This window comes from Fringilla coelebs, assembly GCF_963513975.1.
Source record: "Fringilla coelebs genome assembly, chromosome: 23".
NCBI lineage: Eukaryota > Metazoa > Chordata > Aves > Passeriformes > Fringillidae > Fringilla > Fringilla coelebs.
Genome location: NC_140049.1, coordinates 5,251,971 through 5,278,853, shown reverse-complemented (window position 1 = coordinate 5,278,853; position 26,883 = coordinate 5,251,971). Strand labels below are relative to the sequence as shown.

The 26,883-nt window shown below is 60.6% G+C and overlaps 2 protein-coding genes across 3 annotated transcripts in view; both read right to left on the bottom strand.

Moving 5' to 3' along the window:
- KIF21B (kinesin family member 21B) overlaps nt 1-17,994 on the bottom strand; it is a gene marked incomplete at both ends in the record, with an annotated part of 45,363 nt that extends 27,369 nt beyond the window's left edge. For both annotated transcript variants that reach the window (XM_084220699.1, XM_084220700.1), the window contains 3 exons: nt 1,252-1,434; nt 1,763-1,985; nt 17,957-17,994. In XM_084220699.1, the coding sequence (XP_084076825.1) occupies nt 1,252-1,434; nt 1,763-1,985; nt 17,957-17,994 (444 nt within the window). The remainder of the gene's footprint in view (nt 1-1,251; nt 1,435-1,762; nt 1,986-17,956) is intronic.
- A 3,489-nt stretch (nt 17,995-21,483) lies between these two features.
- CACNA1S (calcium voltage-gated channel subunit alpha1 S) overlaps nt 21,484-26,883 on the bottom strand; it is a gene marked incomplete at both ends in the record, with an annotated part of 58,355 nt that continues 52,955 nt past the window's right edge. The window contains 7 exons of the mRNA XM_084220743.1: nt 21,484-21,744; nt 21,980-22,096; nt 22,680-22,774; nt 23,641-23,705; nt 24,146-24,345; nt 25,676-25,804; nt 26,725-26,849. Coding sequence (XP_084076869.1) covers nt 21,484-21,744; nt 21,980-22,096; nt 22,680-22,774; nt 23,641-23,705; nt 24,146-24,345; nt 25,676-25,804; nt 26,725-26,849 — 992 coding nt within the window. The remainder of the gene's footprint in view (nt 21,745-21,979; nt 22,097-22,679; nt 22,775-23,640; nt 23,706-24,145; nt 24,346-25,675; nt 25,805-26,724; nt 26,850-26,883) is intronic.

Here is a 26,883-nt window from a genome sequence, read left to right as displayed (position 1 = left end):
CCCTGCCCATGTGTCCCCCCTGCTGCCACCATTCAGTGTCACACTTGCACCCACATCCCAGTCCAGAGGGCTGGGTCACCCAAGGACTGCAGGTTCCTGGCCAGCACAAGGGATCAGACTAATCCAGCCCTGGCTGCCCTGGTGCCACCAGGCTCCTCAAAGGTTTAAACCTGCTCCCAGAACCTGCTCCCAGGAGCCAAGTCACAAGACAGGGATCAGCCAGAACAAGTCCTGTGTCCTGCCAGGACAGCAGGGTTGGTGACCAGTGCCTGACATGGCCATGTGCTGCTTTAGCCATGGAGGACTTCAGGACAGGCAGGAAACTGTCCCCATTTCCATCCCAGCACAAAGGATCCCTAAAAAAGCCCCACAAACTGAGCACAATTGGGCAGGCAACCAAGAGCTTGGCTAGGCCAAGTGATGGGAATGGGAGGACACAACAGCACCACAGAGTTAACAAGGGCTCTGCAGATGGAGACAGAAGTGGGAAGGAAGTGACTTTGGGCCCTCTCCAAGCCATCAGCATCTGAAGACACCCAGATGTGATGGCCAACAAAGCCACCAGGAGGCAAGATCACAGCACAGGGCCTCTCCCTGCCCATCTCCTCTCTCAACCTCAACCAGATGAAGCTTGCTTGGGAGCTCAGCTTTGCTCGGCACCACCCTGTGCTTTCTCACTGGGGCCCTAAAGTTCCCACTTGCACCTCTTTGCTCTTTCAGCCCAGGAACAACCCCCAGAAAAAATGCTGTCAACACATGAGGTCCATGTGCTTCCCAGGACAAACTTCTCCAGGGAATGAAGCAATTAATGAAAGAGGTTTTGAATAGGAGAAGCCAGGGCAGAGGCAGGAGAGGATGCATTCTCAAGATCAGAGATGCAACAAAGGACATGGAAAATAGCACAGTCCTTCCCCAAACCCCCCCAAGGGTGGCACTTTCTTCTCCTCCTGTTTCACTGGGAATTCTGGTCCAAGGCAGTGGGCTATCCTTGACCTCAAACAGGGAGAAGACAGCCCAGAGCCCCTGGATCCCCAGGGGACCAAGCCATGAGACCCTTCCCCATGGTGGGAGCTCCCTCCACCCAGTTTGTAGCCATGTAGGTGCTTGGAGTCCCCACTGCACCAGCACACATCCCCAGTCCCACGCCTGCCACAGGGTCCAGCTCTGTCAGGAGATCTGGAGGAGCCCAGGGCACAGGAGCAAGGACAGGGCAGAGCCATGGTGTCCCCCAGACTGCCATTACCCACTCACCTCCAGGAACTGGGCGCTGACTTTGAACTCGGGCGCGGCCAGGCCCTGGCTCTGGGCCGCCCGCCGGCGCTCCTCGATGCCGCTGAAGAGGTGGCTGATGGCCCGGGGGATGATGCCCTGCTCCTCCTCCGAGATGCTCATGTCAAAGCCAGTGCCCATGGTGTAGGTCTTCCCTGCTCCAGTCTGTGCAGAGACAGGGAGAGGAGCTGGCTGGGCCCTCCCAGGCTCAGCCCTGCCCAGTACACACCACATTCTCTCTCTGCTACTTTAGGCTCCCCAAATGCCCTTGCTGAGCCACTGTGACCCCCAGTGACACATCAGCTCCCACCCTCCCACCCCTACCACCCCCTCCTCCCACCCAAGGCCACCCCTGCCCCCAGCTCTCACCCAGCCAGGGACAACTCTGTTCTCTCCACACCCAGGATCTCACATACCCTCCACCTTCCTCAGCCTCCCCAGGGGCCCTGTCCAGCCTCCCTGGAGAGCCCAGGGCCGAGGGCAGAGCCCGTACCTGCCCGTAGGCCAGCACAGTGGCATTGTAGCCCTCGAAGCAGCCCTCGATGAGCTTCCCCATGCACGTCGTGTAGATCCTCTCCTGCCACGTGTCCAGGTCAAAGACAAAGTCATAGGTGAAGGCCTTGTCCTTGCCCAGCAGCACCTGGGGCTCGCCAGGTGTCACTGAGGTACAGATGTGACACCCCTCTATCTTCTCTTTGGGCAGCTGCGGACGGATCCTACGGAGAGAGAAGGAGGGTGAGGGCAGCACAGGCTTGGGGGACACCAAGGCCTGGCCCTGAGGATGAGAGCACAGCCCATCCTGTGAGCCATGTCCCAGACTGTGCCTAGTCCAGCACAACCAGAGGGAAAGGACTGCTCCCCATTGCTCTGCACTGCTGCAGCCTCACCTTGAGTGCAGGGTGCAGGTTGGGACACCACAGTGCAGGAAGGACAGAAAGGTATCAGGGAGTGTTCAGAGGGGGACATAAAAATGGTGAAGGGCCTTGAGGAACCATATGAGAAGCAGTTGAAGTCACTTGGCTTGTTCAGACTGGACAAAAGCAGCCTGAGGTCAGACCTATTGAGGTCTGCAGCTTCCTCACAAGGAGCAGCTCTGATCTCTGCTCTCTGTGACAGTGACAGGACCCAATGTAACAGCTGGAGCTGTACCAGGGCAGGGTCAGGCTGGATATCAGGGAAAGGTTCTTCCCCCATAGGGTGCTGGGCACTGCCCAGGCTCCCCAGGGAATGGGCACAGCCCCGAGGCTGCCAGAGCTCCAGGAGGGTTTGGACAATGCTCTCAGGGACGCCCAGGGTGGGATTGCTGGGGTGCCCTGCACAGGACCAGGAGCTGAATCCTGTGGGTCCCTTCCAGCTGAGGACATCCTGCAACCCCTGCTGGAAACATGGCTCATGCAGGCAGGGGACAGACAGCACCTCTGCCTGTAGCACAGAGCATACAGAGCAGGGGATGCTTCAGCTCCTGCAGCCTGCCATAACCCTGACCTGTTTGCAGCTGGGAACAGAGGGTGACACATCCCAGAAACACCACCAGGCACCTCCATGAGTGAGGTGACATGCAGGGGTGGGCACACAGAGCCCGCACCTAGAACTGCCCCCAGCCCCTCACAGCTGCACTGGCTCATGCACCCCACTGCCCCTGGCAGGGCTGGGCACAGACAGGGCCTGTGGCACCGGATCAGCCCCAGCCTGGCAGAGTCAGGGCAGCCAGGCCAGCACAGCCCCGCTCGCAGACACATCCAAACACAGTAAAAAGGCTTGAAATGCAAAATGCAAAACCACAACAAGACAAAACAGTCCTCACCGTTTGAAGCAAACACCACCCATCCCAAAAGCTGTCCCCAGCCTTGGACTCGCCAATGGGACCGGGACGGGCGAGGCTGAGCTGGCTCCCGGCTTGGGCAGAGCCTGACCCACCCATCACATCCCACCCACTGCACCCAACCCCTGCCTGGGAATGAGGGAGCAGAGCAGGACCTGCACACACACTGCTCCTCTGCACACACACTGCTGCCCCTCTGCACTGACACAGCCCCTCTGCACACTCACTGCCCCCACGCACACTCACTGCCCCCACGCACACTCACTGCCCCCACGCACACTCACTGCTGCCCCTCTGCACACACACTGCCCCTCTGCAGGGCTGCACAGCTCTGCCTGTGGCGATGCACCGGCTGCAGGAAGCCGGGGGCTCCCAGGGGACTCCTGGAGAAAGGAGTTTGGAGCCAAAGCCGTGCAGATAGCTCTCATTAGTGCTAATGACTGCACAGCTCCAGTCCCTGGGTGCTCCATAAACACAGCTATTAATTCCTTCAAACCACATCCCTGGCAAGCCACATGGAGACCTGAGCAGCCACTGTGTGCACTGGGACTCAGAATCAGGAATCTCCTGGGCTGGAAGGACCCACCAGCATCATCCAGTCCAACCCCTGCCCTGCCCAGGACACCCCAACAATCCCACCCTGTGCATCCCTGGCAGTGCTGCCCAAACCCTCCTGGAGCTCTGGCAGCCTCGGGGCTGTGCCCATTCCCTGGAGAGCCTGGGCAGTGCCAGCACCCTCTGGGGAAGAACCTATCCCTGATATCCAACCCAAACCTGCCCTGACATAGCTTTGTGCACGAGTCTCTGATCCTCACCCACCCGGGAGTGAGGCCCAGGAGGGTCCTGGGCTGTGTTGGGGGCACAGGGTGTCCCTGGCAGGGCAGGCAGTGCCCAGCACCCTGCACCCCTCACCCCACGCAGCAGACACATGGGAACTGCTCTGTGCCTCTGAGGATATATTTAGCTCAGCAGCCACAATAAAAAGCAGCTTCTGATGTGCTCAGTCCCAGACTCGTTCCTGTCGCCTTCCCAGGGTTCCACCCTCCTCCAGAAAAAATTATCCCTGACTTTAATTACTTTTGGAGCAAGATGATGTGCTTCCCCCATCCCCGCCCTAGACATGAACAGCAACTGCAGCCCCAGGGAATGGGCAGACTGGAGCCACAATACGTTTGGGAATTTTTTTCCCTCTCAGGAAAAATGAGAGCAGGTTTTCAGCAAAACATTTCTTTGTCTCTCTACTCCCCCCAGGGGGTTAAATACCTGCAAGGGGGGTTTGGACCAGCAGCGCTAGAGGGGTGTGCACACATGAATTTTCCACAGGGCATTTAGGAACCCACTTTGAGCCTGGCCATGCTGGGCTGTTCCAGTGCTCATAGACCAACACCAACATCTGCCCCATTCCCCAAACCTCGCTGCCCAGCCAGCTCCAAGCACCCCAGAGACCCATCCCTCACCCTGGCTCTCCCAGCCAGGGGAGCTGTGGGGCTGGGGAGAACCCACGTGCCAGTCCCCATGTGCCCCCCATGCCATCCTCTCCCATCTCCCCAGCACCAGACAGACACTGGAGATGCAGGAATCCGCCAGGGAGATCCTGCTCCTCAGGCAATTCGCCAAGCCTCAACCAGGGATGTCCCTGGGAGCTGCTGCCTGCTGGTGGACAAACACTACAGACTCTGCAAGGAGGGCTGGATGAGTGCAGCAAGAGGCAAGGACGGGCACCAGCTGCCAAAACCCACATGGCAAAGCACAGACATCACAAAGCATCCTGGGGGCCTCGTGCAGCCACCAGAGACATCTCAGAGGGTCTCTCTAGGCCAGTGCAGCTCCTCCTGCTCCCCAACGTCCAACTGCCCCAGCTCTCCTGCACCAGTGTTGCACCTCTGCCCTCTCAGAGGGCACCCACCAGGCTGGGAACTGGGCAATGTGAGACCCTGGCTGGGCAGGGAGGTGTTCATGTGTAGTTCCAAGCCATGGCCAGGCACCATGGCACCTCCAAATGTAGAATCATGGAATTTGGGTTGAAAACACCTTCTAAGCCCAACCATTCCCGCAGCTCTGCCATGTTCACCATAAACCATGTCCCCAAGTGCCACACCTACACATGGGATGGCAACTCCACCACTGCCCTGGGCAGCCTGTGCCTGACCACCCTATCAAGGAGGAAATTTTTCCTAATATCCAACCTAGACCTCCCCAGGACAACTTGAGGCAATTTCCTCTTGTCCTGTCACTTTACCTGGAGCAGAGTTCAACATCCCCCCGGCTGTCCCCTCCTGTCAGGAGTTGTGCAGAGCCAGGAGGTCCCCCCGAGCCTCCTTTTCTCCAGGCTGAGACCTCCCAGCTCCTCCTGGAGCCCCAGACCCTCCCCCAGTGCCATTCCCTTTTCTGGACATGCTCCAGACCATCAATGTCCTTCTTGTGAGGGTTCCCCAGGGCTGGAGGTGCCTCAGCCACCTCAGAGGGATGGGCACTGCCCTGGTCCTATGGCTGGTACAAGCCAAGTGCCATTGGCCTTCTTGGCCACCTGGGCTCATGGTCAGGCACCACTGACCAGCATCCCCCAGGTCCTTTCCTGCCAGCAGCTTTCCAGCCAAACATGACAATCCCCCACAGCACCAGCCCACGTTTCTCCTTGGCCCCGTTCTCAACCCCAGCTGGTAATGCTGCAGAGGTCACAGTGCTTGCCATCCTCTGCCTCATCCCACATTCTCCAACAGAGATGAGCAACTGTAGTGGCCATAAAGTCACCATCTGAGTGTGTTCTGGCACTCCTTGTCCCTACCACTAGCAAAAAAGATCCTGGCCACATGATGTCTGCTCATAGGTCCAGAAGAACTGGGTTTGAAGCTGTCAGGGTCAAACTTGTGAATGATGGAGCTGCTCCCTCACCTGCCAGCCAACCTGCTCCACACCTGGCCATGAGCCACCAGCCCTGAGGACAGCTTGTGCCAATCAATGGGACCCACAGCAGAACCAAAAGCATTGGGGTGCCCTGGCCTGCAGGACTGGGACACCCACCGAGAACCTTGCTGCCCTGCTGAGAGCCCATGACACAGATTATGTGACAACTAGCAACCTACCTGTTAAGTGGCAATCAAAATTAGCCAGCAGTTCAGCAGAGGGGTGCTGCCTTCCACCCCCCAGCCTGGCAGGAGTGACCTAAGCCCCAGCTGTCCCTGGCAGGCTGCACCCAGCCAGCCCATGCTGGCCCTGGTGACACCCCGGTGACCCCCTCTGCCCAAAGCTGACACAGGGAGGACACAGCCTGTCCTGAGGCCAGCAGCTTGCTCAGTGCTCACCTCTCTCCTGCCCATATGGACACACCAGGCTCAGCACAGGCAGCCCAGGAAGGAGAAAGGCAGCAGGACCAGAACCACACCAACCACCAAGCCCTCAGCTCTCTGCCCTGATGGTGACAGGGAACAGAGAGCCAGGACAGAGCTGCACAATCCCAGCCAAATGCTCCTGCCAAGAAAACCTTCCCAGGCAGGCAGTGCAGCAGGCAGGAGGTGGAAGGATGGATGGACGGACACACAGAGGGGCAGGCAGGGGTGCAGAACCCCCCTCCCCAGCCGGCAGCTCCCGCTGGGTGATGACGGGCTCCCAGCAGGAGCCTGATCCAGCAGCAGCATCCAAAGGCATCAGCACGAGCCACGCAGGGACACACACAAAGGGGAGCCCGGCTGGAGCGTCCCCAGCGCCGCCCCTGCCCTCGCTGCCGGGCTGGCAGGCTCTGAAAGCGCTGTCTCCATGGAGGGGCTGCCGCGGGCACCGAGCATCTGCGAGGAGGGAGGGCGGGGACGGGCTCCTGCTACCCGAGGGGCAGGAGCTGAGGCACAGGAGCTCGGGCAGGCACAAAGGGTGAGCTGTTCTGCACTGCTGCCCTGTGCCAGGCCTGCGGGAGTGCAGGAGGGGCCGGCAGCCAAGGGCCAGGTGGGCGCTGAGAGGCAGCTCCACAGGCAGGGTCAGCCTGGGGGTCCCTGATCCCTCCTGGGCGGGATCTCCCCAGCCCAGCATCTCGAGCCCTACAAGAGGCACAGGGATGGGGTCAGCTGGGCACTGCCAGCATCCCCAGTGGGGGCTGCACACACCATGGCAGCCCCGGCCTCCTGCACTCTGAAGGGAGGCTGTCTCCTTGCATGGGAAAGCACAGCTTGGCTGACATGGACTGCTGGGTTCATGTCCTCTGTCTCAGCTTCCTGTCTCCCAGCCCAGCACCACGGCAGCCCCAAGGGGCTCACAGCATCCTTTGGCCCCCAGCATTGTGCCAAAGCCAGCAGCACACTCCCACAGCCTTCCAGCACAGAGGCAGAGCCGTGAGAGCCCCACCCCACCAAACTGCCTGTGGGCACACAGCAGGCCACACCACCCTGCTGAGACACAGCTGCCATGGTGCAGGGGCAGAGGGACCCCGATCCATCACCCAGGATCACCCATGTCACACAGGGGCTGCTCCACCTCCCAGGGAGCCTGAGCACACACGCCCTACAGCATTTCCCAGCACTGTCGGGGGCTATAGGGCAGCTGCTCACAGACTGGGGGGATCACAAAGAGCTCCTGTCCCTCCAGGACCTCTCTGCAAGCTGCCTGCAGACCCTACAAAGAGCTGTCCCTCTTCCCTCCCAAGGAGGCTGCCCAGCCAGGAAGGGCTGGCTGCCCTGGGAGCAGAGCCAGAGAGCTGGAGAGTGATGGGTGGAACAGCTCCATGTGATTTTCCCTCTCTGCGCCAGGCCCCAGATGCTCACAGCCACCACCTCTTGTCCACCTTGTCTGCAGAGGGGCAAGGCTGCCCACTGCACTGCTGCTGAGGGACTGCCCCTCACCCAGGCACAGGATCAGCCTCTGTGGGCTGGCAGAGCTGGAGCTGGCAGAGCCGGAGCTGGCAGAGCCCACCAGGGGCACAGCCCAGCTCTGGGAGCCTGTCAGGACAGGTGGGCTGGGCAAGCCCAGACAGCCCCTGGCTCCTCTCCCCACACTGCCTGCACTCATTCTGCTCCTGGCTCTGTTCCCACATCAGCTGTGCTCACCCCACACCCCTGCATTCACCCCATTTCCCCTCCCCCCCCGACCCTGCATTCACCCCACTCCCACACCCTACCCCCTGTGCTTGCCCTGCTCCCATCCCCACTCCCCCCATGGCCCCAGCTCTGCTCCCAGGGGCACCAGCCCCCTCCAGCCCCCCAGCATCAGAGCTGCAGGAGCAGTGCCCGGCAGCCAGCCCTGCACCCAGCCCCTGCCAGCCCTGCTGTCCTCCCTGCTGCCCAGCTTCACCCTCCTCTGCCCCAAGGCTGCTGCCCACGCTGTGCTGCTGCCCCGTGATCCCACCAATCCCACCAGGGCAGCTCTCTCTTCCTCCAGTGCTCTCCCAGGACATCCCAGGCACCACAGAGCCAGCAGGTGAGGAGCTGTGTGGGGCTCTCAGCTTGGCCAAGCAGCTCCACAGAGTAGGATCAGAACAAAGCACTTCAGGATTTCCCACACCTCAAGCATGGATGGGGCTGCCCACCCTCCCCAGTGGCTGCCCAGGCCCAGATCCCATAGGAGAATCTTCCCCTTGCCTGGGAAAGGATGTCCCAGCCCCATTCTCCCTGAGCATGGGGACCAGGGAGAGAGCTGGCTGCCAAGGGCTGCCTCTCTGCACTCAGGTTATATTGGACACAAACCAAGACAAAGTTCAGCATTTAATTACCACGGCAGGGAAGTGGCTTAGCAATCAGAGAAAATTGAATCAGGCTCCCTGGAGACTGCCAGGTCTGGTCAGCAAACAGTCCAATTAAGAGATATAGCCAGGCACCTCCCAGAGCAGTGAGCACAGCACAGAGCCCCCCGTGCCACTGTGCCCTGACAAACCCTGCCAAGGCAGGGTGCCACAGCCAGCACAACTGGATCAGCACTGGGCCAAGGCAGAGCTTCTGGACACCCCACACAGCTGGGGGCACCCAGAGCCCCACTGGGCACAGCCCAAAGGGGGACATGCCTCTACATCCATGCCCCAAGGAACCCCACCCCAACACCACCCAGCCTGCTCCTGTGCAGGGCAAGCCTGCCTCACACCCCACAGCCCCCTGGGCTCCCCCTAATCCACCGCTCCAGACTTTCCCAGGCTTAGGGAAACCTTTAAATCAGGCCGTGGCAGGCACCATGTGCTGCTCATTAGCTCTGGCAGGAGCACGGGACTGTGAGCTGCACCATCTGCTCTGTGCTGGGACCATGGCAGGCTGAGGGACACGCACAGGCCAGCAGCAGGGACACCCAGCCCCTGGCAGGGACCAGCAGGGACACCCAACCCACAGCAGGGACACCCAGCCCGTGACAGGGACACCCAGCCCCTGGCAGGGACACCCAGCAGGGCCCAGAGGATGCAGGGGAGAGGGGAGCAGAGCCAATCCAGTTTGGGGTCTCCCTGGACTCCAGCTTCACCCCTGTAAGTGCCTTAGCCCAACCAAGGGGAACCCACGAGGATGTCTGCACACACCAGAGCCAGCAGAGTCACCTGTGAAGGGTGCAGTGTCACCAAACCCCAGTGGGTGGGAAACACACGTGTGACAGCACATATGATGTGACACACACACCCCAGCAGGGCCCCAGCTCCCCTCCAGCCATGCAAGAACAGCCCCCAAACCAGCCTCAGCAGCAGTATGGCAATGAACAGGGAGTTAAAGGAAACCATCACTCACCAACAGACCCTGCCAGGCCATCAGCCTGAGCCTGCAAAGCACTGCAACCCCCAGGACAGATGGGACAGACAGACACACCTCCCCTAACCCTAACCCAGCACTGAGCCTCCCCTTTCCCCCAGCCCAGCAAATCCCACCCACAGGATCTCTCCCTTTCCCAGGAGCCCCTGCAAGGTCCCCGTGTCCCACTTCAGCCCAGCAGCACTGTGGTGTGCCCATGCTGGAGATAAGGCTGCCCTAGAGCCAGGGCTGGAACCTCCCAGGGCACCCCAGTGCCACGGGGGAAACAACAGCCTGGCCTGGGCAGGGGACTCTGCAGCCCCAGAGCTCACCAGGAACACCAGAGCAAAACTGCCCACAACACATGGGAGCAAGTGGCACAAAAGAGGTGCCTCTCCAGCCCCTCCCCCAAATACAAATAAGGGGACATAAATATCAATAAATAAATGGATATAAAAGGATATGGATAATATGTATTTATATAAATCAATGGATAAAATGAAATATAAATATATATCATTATATATAGAATAAATAGATAATATATAAAAATGAACTACATAAATAAAATTAAATAGAAATAAATAAATTGATTAAATAAATATAAATAAACACATATAATTATATATATAGTAAAACTATATAATTTATATAAATAAATAACATAAAGAAATAAAAATAAATATAAATAAATTGAAAAATATATAATTATATATAGAATAAATATATATAACTTATATATAAATAAATAAATGCCAAGTCCTTGGCCAGCAGGATGGGGGATACTCTGAAGTACCCAGGAGCAAACCCAATCCCTCACCTGGGCAAGGAACAGAGAACATTTTGACCTAATGCCTCCCTCAGGCAGGTGCAGCCTGAAATAATGGATGAGCAGAGCCCACAGCACCATGGACCAGCTGGGTTTTCCAGCTGTGTTTCCCAGACATGCAACACTGGGAACTCAGTGCTTGAAGGCACGGGGAAGAGGAGGAGCAGTTCAGCTCCCTGCCAGCATCCCAGAGCAGAGCAGGGATGGGAACATCCCACTGCCAGAGCTGGGCATGGGCGGCGGGCAGGGAGTGCCCACAGCCCCACAGGGCACAGGACAGGGCAGCTTGGCACCAGGTTCCACCACAGCAGGCTGTGACAAGGAATCCTTCCCACCCATGTCACACTCCAAGGAGCTGCAGGGCTGAGAAAAGGAATCCCCCAGTGCTGGGGCTCAGCTCTGAGCCCTCCCCTGGCAATGGGGGCAGTGACTCTGTGCCATCCACATGGAGAGAGCAGAGGGGCAGATCCTGAGCAAGAGGAGGCACCTGCACCCCACAGCAGGGCAGGGGACACAAGCACACACCAGGGCTGCCTCCTGCTCTGCCCAGAGAGGGAGGGGGTGCCAGGCAGGTGCCAGGCACTGTCCCTTCCACCAAGCCACAGTAAAACCCATCAGCAGCGGCCCAGGGTGCAGAGGAAGCCCCTGCAGACTGATCTCCTGCAGCAGGCCCCAGCGGCATCGGCCTTACAATCCAGCACATCCCAAACCTGGCTGTTTAACCAGTGCCCTCACAATCCAGCACATCCCAAACCTGGCTCTTTAACCAGCACCCTCACAATCCAGCACATCCCAAACCTGGTGGTTTACCCAGTGCCCTCACAATCCAGCACATCCCAAACCTGGCTGTTTAACCAGTGCCCTCACAATCCAGCACATCCCAAACCTGGCTGTTTACCCAGTGCCCTCACAATCCAGCACATCCCAAACCTGGCTGTTTAACCAGTGCCCTCACAATCCAGCACATCCCAAACCCACTGGTTGTTTACCCAGTGCCCTCACAATCCAGCACATCCCAAACCCGGCTGTTTACCCAGTGCCCTCACAATCCAGCACATCCCAAACCTGGCTGTTTAACCAGTGCCCTCACAATCCAGCACATCCCAAACCCACTGGCTGGTTAACCAGTGCCTTCACAATCCAGCACATCCCAAACCTGGCTGTTTAACCGGTGCCCTCACAATCCAGCACATCCCAAACCTGGCTGTTTACCCAGTGCCCTCACAATCCAGCACATCCCAAACCCACTGGCTGGTTAACCAGTGCCTTCACAATCCAGCACATCCCAAACCTGGCTGTTTAACCGGTGCCCTCACAATCCAGCACATCCCAAACCTGGCTGTTTACTCAGTGCCCTCACAATCCAGCACATCCCAAACCTGGCTGTTTACTCAGTGCCCTCACAATCCAGCACATCCCAAACCTGGCTGTTTACCCAGTGCCCTCACAATCCAGCACATCCCAAACCTGGCTGTTTAACCAGCACCCTCACAATCCAGCACATCCCAAACCCACTGGCTGTTTACCCAGTGCCCTCACAATCCAGCACATCCCAAACCTGCCAGCTGTTTAACCAGTGCCCTCACAATCCAGCACATCCCAAACCTGGCTGTTTAACCAGTGCCCTCACAATCCAGCACATCCCAAAGCTGGCTGTTTAACCAGTGCCATCGGGTGTTTTGACAGCCTCCAGCAGGAAACAGCCCTGTGGGACCACCGGGGCCACCCCACCCCCAGCAGGAGCAGCAGCGCAGCACTGGCCAGGCCTGGCTCCGTGATTCACACCGGGCCCACAGAGGATATCACCTTCCCTCCCCGGGGGCCAGGAGCCATGTTTCTGACAGCTTTGTTTGGGGCTTCATCTGCAATTTTCTCCAGCCTCCAATTTCAGCGCTGAGGCAGCAGCTGGCTCCGTCCTGGGGCTGATCCTTGGGAGGCCCGGGCTGTGCTGAGGCCGCAGGGTGGGAGCTGCCTGCCTGCCTGCCATGGGTGACTGTGCAGGGCCCAACCCTGCCCGAGCTGCTTTGCCGTGGGCGCCGGCACATCCGGGGGTGCAGCCCTGCTCTCCCCCACACGTCTCCATCCCCTTTGAGCATTTCCGCTGTAAATCCGATTGAGTGCCTGGCTGAAGGCAGGCACAGAGCGCCCACCTGGGCTCAACGCCCCCAGAGCCCAGCGTGCTCCCCTAAAGCTCCCTCCAGGCTGGGGAGCCGCTGTCCCCAGCTCTGGGAACACACCCCGAGTCACAGCGGGCTGCAAAGCCCCAAAGTGAAAGCAGAGCAGCAGCTCCAGCAGCAAAACACCCACAGGATGGGGCAGGGCCCTCTGCCATGGCTGAGCTGCCCTCAGCAGGTGCAAAGCGTGGAGAGGAAGGGGCTGGGGTGCCCACAGCGATGGTTTGCCAGCCCAGCACCCTGAGGACAGAGCAGCCTCCTGGGAGCTTTCCCTGCCCCTGACCCTGCAGAAGGCAGACAGAGCACCCCAGGGCTGTGCCCAGCACCACCATGGGCTGCTCCCCTCCCCCCTTCCCCTCCCCCTCCAGGAGACAGTCACATCCCGTGCCTTGGGGTGGAATTGATTGCCTTATCTCTCCCTGCACAGCTGTAACAGCTGAGCAAAGCCAGGCCAGTACCAGCGAAAGCTGGCAGGAGCCAGGGCCCCCCAGGACCTCACCAGAGGGCTCCAAGGCACAGCAGCAGCAGCAGGGAGGGGATGGGGGGCAGCAGGGGATGGAGGGCAGCAGGTACCAGGGCTACACCCACCCTCTCCCCGCTGGAGCCCCTGGGCAGCACGGACAATGACACAAATTGGGTTCACACCACCTTTCCCCTGGACCCAAATCCACCCCAGAACAGCTGATATGGAAGGGCTACAGCTTCACTTCCTCAGTGAGTGACCCCAGCAGGCAGCAGACACTCTGGGCTCACAGAAAGCATCCCAGGAGGCAGAGAGCCCTAGCCATGGGGCACCAGAGGTGCCAGCACCCTGGCAGAGCTGGAGCCCAGCTGATCTCACCACCAGCCCTCTGCCAGCTCAGCCTCTTGGCTGGAGTGCCCCGAGGGTGTACGAGGATGAGAGGAGGTGACTCTGAGGAGGAGCTGGGAGTCCCTCCCCGAGGGTGTATGAAGATGAGGGCAGGGTGACTGAGGAGGAGCTGTGAGTCCCTCCCCGAGGCACCAGCCACACACAGGCTCTGGTGAGGGCCACAGAGCATCGCAGCAGGGCGGCCGCGAGAGCAGCAGAGCACTGGAGGTTGCAGAGTTTAAATAAACTTGAAATACGACTCAACTTCCTTCCCCAATTTCACAAGCTCCGTTTCCTGCGTCTCCTCGGCAGGCCAGGCATGCTCAGTGCCATGGCAGCTCTGGCACAGGGGATGCTGCTCTTCTCAAAGCAGCCAGTCTGGAGGTGCCCCCAGGGAGCAGCTCTGCAGCCAGCCAGGCCACTCAGGCCTCCAGCCAAGCAGTTTAATGGCTTGGGGGTCAATAGATGCCATGAGCCCTGCCTGACACTGCAGAACTACTGGGCTGAGCTTCCTGCAAGCAGCACAGTCAGTCCCACGGCCTGGCGCCTTGTGGCTGCAGGAGCTGGCAGCACCTGGAGGGGCTGTGGGCACAGGGGCTGCTGAGGGACGCCAGCCTCAAATTCCTGTGCCAAGCCTCAAACCAAACCTCCTGGACAGAGGGCAGGAGTGGGGAGCTGCTGCACCGGCTGCATTGCAGGCACCCGTTTGAAGGTCACCTACAAGGAGGAAGCAGCGGCTGCTGCTGAGGAGGGCTGGCCCCCAGGCCCTGCTCTGCACCACCATGGCAGGAGGAAGCTCCCTGCAGAGACCACTACCCTGGCATGGCCTGGCTGAGGCACAGCCCGGTGCCAGCTCCTCCCTGCCCCAGGAGACACAGGGACACACAGAGCCTGCCCCAGGAGACACACGGACACACAGAGCCTGCCCCAGGAGACACAGGGACACCCTCAGAACCTGCCCCAGGAGACACAGGAACACTCTCAGAACCTACCCCAGGAGACACAGGGACACATTCAGAACACACTCAGAACCTGCCCCAGGAGACACAGGGGCACACTCAGAACCTACCCCAGGAGACACAGGGACACAATCAGAACCTACCCCAGGAGACACAGGGGCACACTCAGAACCTACCCCAGGAGACACAGGGACACAATCAGAACCTACCCCAGGAGACACAGAGACACCCTCAGAACCTGCCCCGGGAGACACACAGACACACTCAGAGCCTGCCCCAGGAGACACAGGGGCACACTCAGAACCTACCCCAGGAGACACAGGGACACAATCAGAACCTACCCCAGGAGACACAGGGGCACACTCAGAACCTACCCCAGGAGACACAGGGACACACTCAGAGCCTGCCCCAGGAGACACAGGGACACTCAGAGCCTGCCCCAGGAGACACAATGACACACTCACGAGTCACACTCCAGGCTAAGGGGTAAGCAAAGCAGACCTGGCTGGCAGGGAGGGCGAGGGCCAGGGCAGGATCCAGCCCTGCCCTTGCAGACACCGCAGCTCTGAGCTGCAGGTACAAGGTACAGGAAGAAATCAGCCCCTAGGCCACGAGGAGCTGCTGGGCCTGCATTTCCTTCTGCTGACAGCAGCACTGCTGCAGGTATCAGCCATCTCCCTCCCAGCACGTGGGAAGCCTAAACCAGGTGCCCACAGCTCAGCTCCCAGTGTGTGCTCCTCTGCACTCTTCGGAGCCCAGTGCAAATGGGGCAGACGAGGGTCCCCAGGAGAAGATGGGAGCCTGTGAGGCTGACAGTGAAACACCATGGCATCTCTCCCACCTTCTCCTGCCAGACCAAGGCAATCAGCAGGAACTGGGATGCACAGATCAGCATGTCTGTTCAACTGTCCCTATCCTCCCACCCTGGGACCACAGAGATGGGTCCTGATGGCTGTGGCACCTCTTGACATCAGCTGGATCATCCCCAGCAATACCACTGTCACTTCCCAGTGTCCTTGGCCCTTCCCCAGGTCCCACCTCCCTCCCACCAGCAGCACAGAGATCCCAAAGAAAGACACAGAGACCCCAAAGAAACAGCACAGCTGGCCCATTCATGTTATTATCAAGGGACAAAAGGGGAGCTTTGATCCGTGTCCTGCTGCATCCCAGAGCCATTCAACCTCCTCTGTGCTCTGATGGCTGAGAGAGGTGGGATCTGGGGCAGGTTTACTTCAAGGGTCTTAGAGAATCCTGCAGCCTGGCTGCTCCACCGGCAGGGTGTCACCAGCACTGACAAAGGAAAATCTCACTCTGCTCCAAGCCCAGGACAGGAGGGGACCCAGTGCCAGCCCCTGGGGCTGCTGTGGCAGAAAAGGTGGGTGGTCTGCAGGGAGAGAAGCTCAGCCTTTGCACATTCAGCTCAGCATCAGAGCCACCTTCCTGCACGGCGTCACAACCTGATGGCTTTGTTTGCAGCCTCCTCGCTGCCAGCCCTGCTCCTTTGTCCTCCCGACTCACCTCCAGCACCACATCCCGCCCTGTGCCCAGCTCTCATCAGCTGCTCTGAGTGGGATGTTGGCTCACTCCCTCAAGGAAGGGGTGCAAGAGGGCTGGAGCTCTCCCCCCTGCCTGGATCCTCACCATAAGCACCCCAGCCCCACTGCAATGCTGCACACCCCAGCCACCTCCCCGCTGCGGTCCCCTAGCCAAGCACCAGCCAGCCCAGGACCCCAGTGCTGGAGGCGACCTGAGGGATTAGGAGAGCCCCGCAGAAAGGACTCCACAGCTGCCATGCCGCGGGGCACCCACCCCATCTCCAGGATGCTGTTAAAAGGCATCATCTCGATTGAAATGCAGGATGGAGACGGGAAGAGTCCGGCCAGAAGGAAATCCCCACCCCCATGGTCGGCATGAAGTCGGTTCCCGGGTCAGTGTCCTGGCACGGACACTCTATCCTGGCACAGCCCCCTGCCCCTCTGCAGCCACCCCAGCACAGCCGCAGCAGGGGCTGCCGTCACTCCTGCAGCTCCCCCATCCTTCACAGCCAAAGCCTGGCCTCGACCCTCGGCCTTCCGAGAGGAGAACGGCAAAAAATCCCCTGGGGCTGCAGCCAGGGCGAGCAGGATGGAGGGGCAGGGGGAGCTGGGAGGGGTCGCGGTGCACACACACACGCGTGCACACGCACACACAGCCCCGCACACCCGCGTGCACACGCACACAGCCCCACACCCACCCTCTCCCTCCATCACTGCCGCTGCACCAGCAGCATCTTTTGTGCTCCCGCTTCGAGCAGGCAGGGCGCGGGCAGTGCCCCCCGAGCCCCCGCACGGTGCCCGCAGCCGCCAGCCCGCCCTGCCCGCTCCGGCGGGGGCACGGGGCTCAGAGCGGGGGGCGGCACGGCGTGTCCGCTGCGGGACCGGCTGCGGGGCCGGGCTCCCACGGGGTCCCATCCGCCCCGCCACCACCACGGGCCCGGCAGATGCGGCTGCCCCGGCACAGGCACGGGGAGAGAGGGACCGGCCGGTCCCTTCCCCCGCGGGACGGCGGCTCCGGTCCCGGGCCGGGCAGGGTTCTGCGGTGCCGCTCCGCGGGATTGGGATCCCGTCTTTCGGCGGGGACTCCTTCCTCCCGAGGGGCCAGGAGCAGCAGAGCCCCGCCGCCGCGCACCGGGCCGGCCATGGCGCTCACAAAGACCAGGGTGACACAGGGGGGTGTCACCGCTCCCGCGGGGCTCGGCCTCGCCCGGCCCACGCCCCCCGAGCTCCCGCAGCCCCCCGAGGTGCGGCTCCGAGGCCGCTAGCAGCTCCTCTGCGAGGTGCGGGGCTGCAGGCGCATTGTTCCCAGCACAAAGGACACCGATATACCGCATCGCTTCCCACCACCCAGCGGGGGGGGCGGGCAGGGAGCCCCTACAATGCCCGGCATCCCGGTGACACTTCGGACGGCCAAAGCCACCCGCGCAGCAGCCGGGAGCTGCCCAGGAGGGGCGCCCGCCGGCTCTGCAGGTGGAGGAGCCGGGGGTCCCGGCCTCGCCCTCCGCCGGCCACGGGGGATGGCGGGCGGTGGGGGCGGGCGGAGGGAAAGCAGCGCCGGGCTGCGCGGCGCGGGAGCCGGTGGGGAGACATCCCGAAACGGTGCGGAGGGGGGTGGGGAGGAGAGCGGCGGGGCCGTGGGGGTGCGGCAGAGACCGGCCCGGTGGGGTCTCACTGCCCCGGGCTGGGGGTCGGAGCCGAGCGGGCACCCAGCAACCCCCGCCTCGCAGCCGCAGCTGCCGCGCCCGCCCCGCCTTTCGGCACCGGTCAGGGCGCACCGAGCTCCGCGCGGCCCGGGACGCGCGGCCCGCCCCGCGGGAAGCGCCGATGGCCGCACTCACCTCACGGCCACCTTCACGCAGCTGTCCGGGGCCGCCATGGCCCCGCACGGCACCGCGGCCGCCGCTGCCCCGGAGCATCCGCGGGGCGGGAGGGGCGGGGCCGCGGGAGGGGCGGGGCGGCCCAGGTGGGGGCGGGGCCACGCCGGGCCACGCCCCCAGGGCCGGACCGCGAGCACGCGGTGGAGGGCGCGGGAACCCGCTCGGAGCCGAGACACGGACACACGGACACACGGACATAGGGACAAGGACACAGGGACACACAGACAGGGACACAGACACAGGAACAGGGACACACGGACAGGGACCCACGGACAGGGACACACGGACACCGGGACACAGGGTCATGGACACAGGGACAGGGGCACAGAGACACACGGACAGGGACACACGGACACAGGGACAGGGACACACGGACACCGGGATACACATACAGGGACAGGGCACACGGACACAGGACACAGGGATACGGACACACAGACAGGGACAGGGGCACAGGGACACAGGAACAGGGACAGGGACACACAGACAGGGACACACGGGCACTGGGACACATGGACAGGAACACACGGACACAGGGACAGTGCACACGGACAGGGACACACGGACACACGGACAGGAACACACGGACACAGGGACAGGGACACACGGACACAGGACACAGGGATACGGACACAGGGACAGGGACACATGGGCACAGGGAAAGGGACACGGACACAGAGACACACGGACACAGGACACCAGGACACGGATACACGGACACAGAGACACGCGGACACAGGGACACACAGACAGGGACAGGGACACACGGACACAGGAACACACTGACACACGGACGCAGCGCGCACTCACTCCCACTCCCACTCGCCAGCCCCTGCTGCCCTCTGCCGGGTCAGCGGCCCCGCTGCCGCCTCCGCTGCTCCGGGACGTACCGGGATGTACCGGGGCTGCTCCGGACCGCACCGCGTGTCTCCGCATGGCTGGCATCGCTCCGACTCCTCCTCGGCTCTGCCGGATCCTGTCCCCTCTGGTGCTGGTGGGTGACACCACAGAGCAGCAGGACACAGAGCAGGGCAGGGCTGAGCTCGGAGCTCCTGACAGAGCCCCCGGGACCGGCGCCTGGCAGCCCTTTGGGCTGTGGAAGGTCCCTCCTCGCCAGGACGGTGTCAGGTGCCAGCAGAGCTCCCCAGCGTGCACAGTCCCTACTGCAGGGCTGGGGTCTGCACAGCAAGGTGGGCACCCACATGGCACAGGGCAGTGCCCACAGCTGTGCCCACAGGGCCACTGGAGCTGGTCTGGGGAGGCCATCAGAGAGCAGGGCTGGAGACAGACAAGCACTGGGGAGCTGTTCTGCCTGTCCTGTGTTGCACTCACGTTCTGGGGCCGGACACAGGCCCTGGCTCTGCAGAGGAAAGAATCTTCCAGCAGGGTAGGACCTGCAGGGCACTCCCAGCTCTGCAGGTTGGGGTCAACATCAGGGCAAAGAGCAACGGACCCTGAGGGCAAACTGAGGCACTCAGAGGTTTCTATGGAGGAGTCCAGGCTGTATCCTGGGAGAGGGATAGCCAGGACACACAGCACTGGTGGCCAGCAGCTGGTGGCTGGTGAGGCAGTGCTGTGCCCAGCACAGAGCCCAGCACCTGCCCCCTGCTCTGCAGTCTGGGTCCCTTCACCCCATGCCCATGTTTGCCCCTCCCAAGGTGCCAGGACCGTGGGCCATGACTCACAGGACTCTGCATCCTGCAGGAGCTCCTCAGCTCTGCTGGCATGGGTAAGTCCCAGGACACCATGTGCTGGTACAAAATCATGGGGGTGACAGGACATGGCCTGTCTGGCTTCCTGATGGTGCTCCTCTTTCTTTGTCCTGTGTTTGCAAGGTGCACGGTGCAGTTCCCAGCCTGAGCTGCTGGTTTTCCTGAGGCTGGACTCTTCCCCACCAAAGCTCCATGCAGAGAGGGGCAGTGACTGTGTCCTGCTATTTCTCTCTTCCTACTCCCACCCACATGCCAGCTGTACCACAAATCACATCTGTCCCCCAGTTCAGCCAGGATCAGCTCAAGAAAAACACACCACACACATACCTAGGACAGAGCAAATCATCCCTAGATAGCAGCAGAGGTGCAGAGTGCTATTGTCCCCACCAGAGTGTCACCCATTATGTTTAGAGTCTCCAGTGACCTCCCCAGTGATACATGCAGCCCTGCATCTCCCTAAACCCACCAGGAGACCACAGCCATGACCCCATGGTGTCCTTGGCATCCCCTGTCAGGGCAGCTGCCAGAGCCCAGCTGCCAGCCCCCGTGCTCCTCCATCAGGGTGTGTGTGTGAGGCTGTGGGTGTCAAGGGGGGTGGCTCCTGCCCCAGGGCACAGAAGCAAGAGGAAGGGGTGCAGCATGGTCCCCCACACCGTCCATCTCTGCTGGCTGCATGCTGTGCCATGGGCAGGCACCAGACTGGCTCTGGTGCTCAGGCTGCAGCTGGAGCTCAGGCAGTTCCCTTGATTGAGTCAATAAAAGCCATGCTGGGGAGCAGGCTGGCTCATTGATCTGCTCCTCCCCTGGGACCCATCCACTCTCTGCATTTTAATATAGATTAGGTGATCAAGAGCCCCCCAGTTCCCCGTTAGGCTGGGCTGGGGGCCCTGGGGAGCCAGATCCCACTGAAGAGCTGGGCTGGGAGATGGGGCTGCCCCAGAGCTCAGCACCCCAATCCCATGGGGGGCACTGTGAGTCACCTGGGCAGCCCAGAGAGGAACAGCCTGCTCAGCACCAGCAGGCAGAGCTGGGAGCACTGCAGGAACAGCTCACACTCTCCTGGCCCGTGTCCCACTGAGCTGTGGGATGGATGGCAAGGGCTGAACGAGACCTTCCCAGGGACTGGGAGGGATTCCTGACCCCAAGAGCACAGTGTGGAGATAGCGGAAGGGCAGAAATGGCTTCACAGTGTCCAGCTCTCCTCTTGGCCAGCCCCAGGGCTGCTGCCCCAGCTCAAACATGCTTTCACACCTCTGCCCCATCCCCAGCTTCACACACAGCTGGGACAGGGAGCCAAGAAGGGCCCAGGCTCCATTTTGCTGCCCAGCCCTGGCTCATCTCCTCCTCACAGGCCAAACTTAGCTGCAGGCAGGAGGCTGCAGGTCCAGCAGAGACACAAGGATGCAGAGTCCAGCTGCTGGGATTTCAGGAGATTCCCCAGAGCTTGGCAACCTCAAATGACTGGACTGGAGGCTGCCACATGAATCACTGGTGTCGCATTTGCAGCCCCCTCCGCTGGCTGTGCAGGCAGGGTGGCAGAGGAAGGACGGGAGGGGCACCCAGAGTCACACAGCAGGAACACTTTAATGACCTGTCCAGCTCTTGCAAGACCCCGCTGGAACAGCACTGTCCTGTTCTGCACCAGCATCCCAGAGACCTGTCCCAGAAGTATTACCACAGCTGGCCAGAGCAGCTCAGGACCCCAGGCAGAAGCAGGAACAGGGTGGCTCTGCTCCTGCACCCCTGAGACAGAGCCCTGGGCACTGCAGTGGCAGCTCAGAGGCGAGTGACAGTGATGGTCTTCTGGGAGGGAGCTGCACTGAGCCCTGGGCATCTGCCTGGTGCCACAGCTGAGGTGTCCAGAGGGGCAGAGCCAGTTTTTGTGCCCTGCAGTGTTTCTCTTCCCTTTAGCAGCTCCACAGCTGCTTTCTCCACTTCATCCACCTCCAGCTGGCTGCTGGCTGCCATCTCATCCCTGGTCACTGCTAGGAAGGACGAGTCCTGGGCCAGAGCCCCGAGGCCTCCGGAGATCAGAGCCTGGCAGAGGATGAGAGCACAGCCTGGGTGCTCAGCCTGGGCACTGCCCTGGCTGCAGGCACCCACCCTCCCTCCCTCTTCTCCTTCCTTCTGCCCTCTGTGCTGGCACACATCTGCTGCTTGTCCTTGTGGCTGAGCTGTGACCCCCAGTCTCCCATCATGGCACGAGCATGGTATCCCTGGAATTCCCTGCCATCCCTGCTGTTCCCTCTGCCAAGCTGTGCCCTTGCCTTACCTCCTGAATGAGGAAGGTGATGGCTGGGGTGGAGGATGTTCCTGGCTCACCAGCTTCTCTCTGCTGGAACCTGGAGCTGGATGCTGTTCCTGTCACAGTGCCATCCTCTGTGGGCAGCTGGGTGAGAGTAGCACAGAGCTGCAACATGTGCTGGGACACTGCCCAGGGAAGATCTCTCCCATGTTAGTGTGGGGGACTGCAGGTTCTGTCCCCTGTCCCAGGCCAGTGCCTGGACAGGCAATGCCATCCTGCTGCAGCTCCTGGCTCCAGGGCACCCCCAAAATGGGACCAGCAGGGCCACATGAACAGAGAGCAGGAAACCAGCCCTGGCATGTGCCAGGCATGGCAGTGTGGCCAGCAAAGGGAGCATGGGGGCAAATCTGATGCACCCCTTCTGCCTGCCCTGGCTCTGGAGGCAGATGGGCAGCCAGAGGAATGTGCTTCCAGCTGTCCCAGCTTCAAGGAGCTCCCCATGGAGCTGTTAAAGCAGCAGGGTGGGAGCCCAGCTCCATCTCCATCTCCAGGCTGATCCAAGAGAAAAGTTCCAGCAAGGCTGGATTCACACAATGAGCCTGGAGAGGGCTCCTTCCCAGCACAGCTGTGGCAGGATGGCAGGGAGGAGTGCCAGGATGGGAGGGAGGGAGGTTCACCTGTGTCCCCCACATTACACATCCCCTCTGACATGCACTGTCCCTTTTACCTGCTGGGGGAGGAGTGGCCCTGGTGATGAGAGACCCCCAGAGGAGCCCCCTCTCCTCCTGCTCAGCCTCTCCATGGGGATGGGGCGGTTGTGCTCTGTGGGAGGGAAGGGTGGGGACATCACAGAATTCACAGAATCATCAGGTTGGAAGAGACCTCAAAGATCATTGAGTCCATCCCAGCCACAACACCTCAACTCAACCCTGGCACCCAGTGCCACATCCAGGCTTTGTTAAACACACCCAGGGATGGGGACTCCACCACCTCCCTGGGCAGCCATTCCAGAACTTTATCACTCTTTCTGTAAAAAACTTTTTCCTAATATCCAACCTATGTTTCCCTTGGTGCAGCTCGAGGCTGTGTGCTCTGGTTCTGTCAGTGCTGCCTGGAGGAAGAGCCCAGCCCCAGCTGAGCACAGCCACCTTTCAGGAGCTGTGAGAGTGATGAAGGCACCCCTGAGTCTCCTTTTCTCCAGGCTGAGCACCCCCAGCTCCCTCAGGGGTTCCTCACAGGGTTTGTGCTCCCAGCCCCTCTCCAGCCTCGTTGCCCTCTGCCCTCCTCTGGCATCTCAACATCCATCAGTTGGGTACAGGAGCAAGGACACCACTGCCAGACAGAGATGGGACCAGGCTCACTAAACTGGGGGAAACAAAGGGTTTAGGAGTTCAGCAGCACCCAAAGTTCCTGTTTAAGGAAATGAACATGGTCTGGAGACCCTGGGATGGCCAGTGCTCCTCAAGCTGAGGCTCTGTCTCCATGTTTCATCACCTCAAAGGGTGGAAGGAAGGAGAAGGATCTCCTTGGAGCCAGAGAGATCCTGCTGTGCTCAGTGCTCTCAGCAAACCTCCAACTTACTGGGGCCTGAATCTCCTCCTCCCACCCAACACCATCAGCCCCCTCCCCCTGCCCTGGCCCCTGGGCTGGTCCCAGTGCCCCAGAAGAAGAACAAAGCCCAGACTCACCCCGCGCCGGGCGCCTGCGTGCCACTGGCACCGTCCTCCTCAGCACCTCATCCTCATAGTGCACCCTGGCAAGGGCAGGCAGGTGGGTCAGCCTGGCTGGGGACACACACTGAGCCCAGCTCCACCTGGGGGTGCAGCCCTCCCACCTTCCCCAGCCTGGGGGCACAGACCCATAGGGACAACTGGGATGGATGAATAGGCTGGAGACCCCAAGCACATCTCTTACACCGGTCATTTTTGTCCCTTCTGCCTGTGCCCAGGCATGTGCTGGTGGCCCCAGCCTGGCCCTTGGCCCTCAGAGATTGGCAGGTGAGGGGCAGGGGACATTCCTGCAACTGCTGGAGCCCTGCTGCCACCTCCATGCTCATGGCACTGAGATGAGGGATGGTGGGATGGGAGCCCTAGCCAGGCCAGGGTGCAGCCAGCTGCCAGGACAGCCCCAGGGCAGGCAGTGGCAGGGTCAGCACTGCCCTCCTCACCTGCACACCGAGGCTGAGCCCCTTACCCCTGCAGCCAGCTGCTGCTGTTGGCATTGTTGATGTTGGTGTTGCCCTCCTGGGGGAAGTCATCAAGGAACACAGGAGAGTCGAGGTCCTCACTGCCCACCTCGGTGAACTGCAGGGGCCTCTGGCTGGCCACCTGGGGCTGCAGTGGGCTGCTGGGCTCCATGAAGCTGTCCACCTGGCCAAACAGGCCACCTGTTCTCTGCAACCAACAGAGAGGGCATCAGGGGAAGCCTGGAGCTCCAGGCTGCTCCAGGGCCATTCCCACATTGAAACGGTGATTGGTCTGCTCAGGCATTGAAGAACACACAGTCCCAAAAGCTTCACTGCCCAGGTGGGGAAACCGAGGCACTGAGGGTTGATGGCCATGCAGCAGTGTCTCAGGTTGGAAAGGGGGGTGTGTGTTCTATCCCCATCTGTCAGAGCTGGGCAGTTCTCTGCTGTTCATGGGCAGTTTTCTTTATCTCTCCCACAGCCCATCCTCCCTCCAACAGATCTCTGCTGTCCATGGCCACTGAGTGTCCCTGCAGGGCTGATCAAATTCCATCATCCCATGGGGAGATGCTCTGCCCAGGGCAGAGCCAAGCATTCCTACCTGGATACAATCTGCCCTGGAACAGCACAGCAGCCTTTGCCCCCTGCATTCCCAGAGGAGCAGCTTTCTCCTGCCCTGCATTCCCAGAGGGAGAGCAGGCCCATCTCCAGCAGCCCTGCAGCTGCAGAGGAAAACTCCCCCCTTGTGCAGGATCCTGCTGCAGCAGAGCCACAGCTGGCACTGCAGGAGGGCTGAGCCCCCATGGGATGGGGCTGTGCCCCCACCCTGACACACAGGGGAACAGGGACTGCTCTGACTCTGGCAGTGTTTTTTTTTGTTTTATTGCATTTGTATTTTTAATTTTCCTAGTAAAGGACTGTTATTACTATTCCCAAATCTTTGCCTGAGAGCCCCTTAATTTCAAAATTACAATAATTTGGAGGGAGGGGGTTTACATTTTCCATTTCAAGGAAGGCTTCTGCCCTCCTTAGAAGACACCTGGCTGTTCAAACCAAGACAAGCAGCACTGGGAGAAGTCAGCCCATGAAAAATCCTGTCACCTCTGTAGGACAGCCTGAGGTGGTGGCACCTGGGGACACAGAAGGAACTCTGCAGCCCCACAGCTGCCCAGGCTGTCTCTGAGGCTCCCAGGGATGGGATGTGAATCAGTTCCTGTGACACCAGAGCTGTCCCACCTGAGCCTGGCAGAAAGTGTGAGTGGGAACCTCCAAACCAGCAGGTAAATACCCAGCACAGCCCTGCCAGGCACATGGGCTGGCTCCTTTCACAGAGGGGAAACTGAGGCAGGGAGCAGCTTGCCCAAGATGACACAACCAGGATGTCCTGATGCTCACAGAAAGAACAGAAGTGCTGCTCATCCTTGTGGCCCACACCCTGCAGAATGTCCCCAGAGCTAGCAGCCAAGCTGACCCACCAGCACTCTGAAATCAGGGCTGGTGGGACACCAAACTGTGCTGAGCCCTGAGGCTGAACTCACCCTGTAAATCCCCTCCTCCAGGGCAGCCTCCACCATGGCTCTTTCCAGCTCCTCCTCTGCAGTCAAGTCCCCAGAAATGGCCCGATGGATTTCTGGAGCAGCTTCTTCTTCAATGCTCCTCAGCCCAGCCTGGAGGGGACAGGAAGGCAGGGCTGGGTGACCCCACCACCCTCTCCTTGCTCTTTGGAGAAGGAAGCATGGTGAGGCACTCCCCCCTGCCAGGTGTCCTGCCAAGGACAGGCCGTGGGGCACAGCCTGCAGCTGGCTGTGCTTGGTGGCACTGCTCCCACAGCTGTCCCACAGCTGTCCCACAGTCTCTGGGCTCATGCTGTCCCCAAAAGGGAACACCCTGATGGAGGTGACAGCCAAGGGCAGGCTGGGCCTCTGTCCCTGCTCTGGGACCTGGCTCTTTCCTTGGTTTGCACCCTTGGGTCCCGGTCTTTTATCTCCACAGGTTATTTCCTCCCTACAAAGTCAGGAGAGCCTGGGGACATCCCACCCTTCTGGCCAGGCACAGAAATCCTCTGCCAGCACCCCCTGGGCCTGTTGTGCAGGCTTCTCTGACTGCAGGGGTCCCCTCAAAGCCAGCCACATGTACCCCCCTCCCCCTGGTGCTCGGTAAGGCTCAGAGAACACCAGGAACACGGAGCTGTCAGACACTGCTGAGGGGAGAGCAGGGACAAGGCCCTGGGACAGGAGCAGAGCAGGTGGGTAAGGGCTGGGATCAGCAGCATTTGGCACAGACAATGGTCTGGGGTGGAACTTTCCAGGTGTTAAAACTCCTTGGTGAGGCACTAGATCCTGCCAAACCCTCTCTACACTGGAGTGAGTGGAGCAGAGAGTCAAACCCTCCTCTGCTCTGAGCCACCTGCAGCCTGCACACCCAGGTCACACTCATGGCTGGGGACCCATGGCCAGCTCAGTGTGGGTTCACCTGGGGCACCTCACCTCCAGAGGCACAGGCTCCCTGCAGCTCCCTGAGCCCCCCAGGCTCCTCTGCCCTTCCCTTCCAGGGAGAATCTCCCCTCCAGCACCACCCACACACCAACCTGGATCTCCACAGGGTTCTTCTTGGGCCGGTACCCATAATACTCCTCCTGGCGCTTCATGAACTTCCTGAAGTGCTCTTGGATCAGGAAAGTGGCATAGAATTTGCCCACTGTCACCTCATCATCTGGAGGGAGGAAACCAACACGATGGTTCTGCCT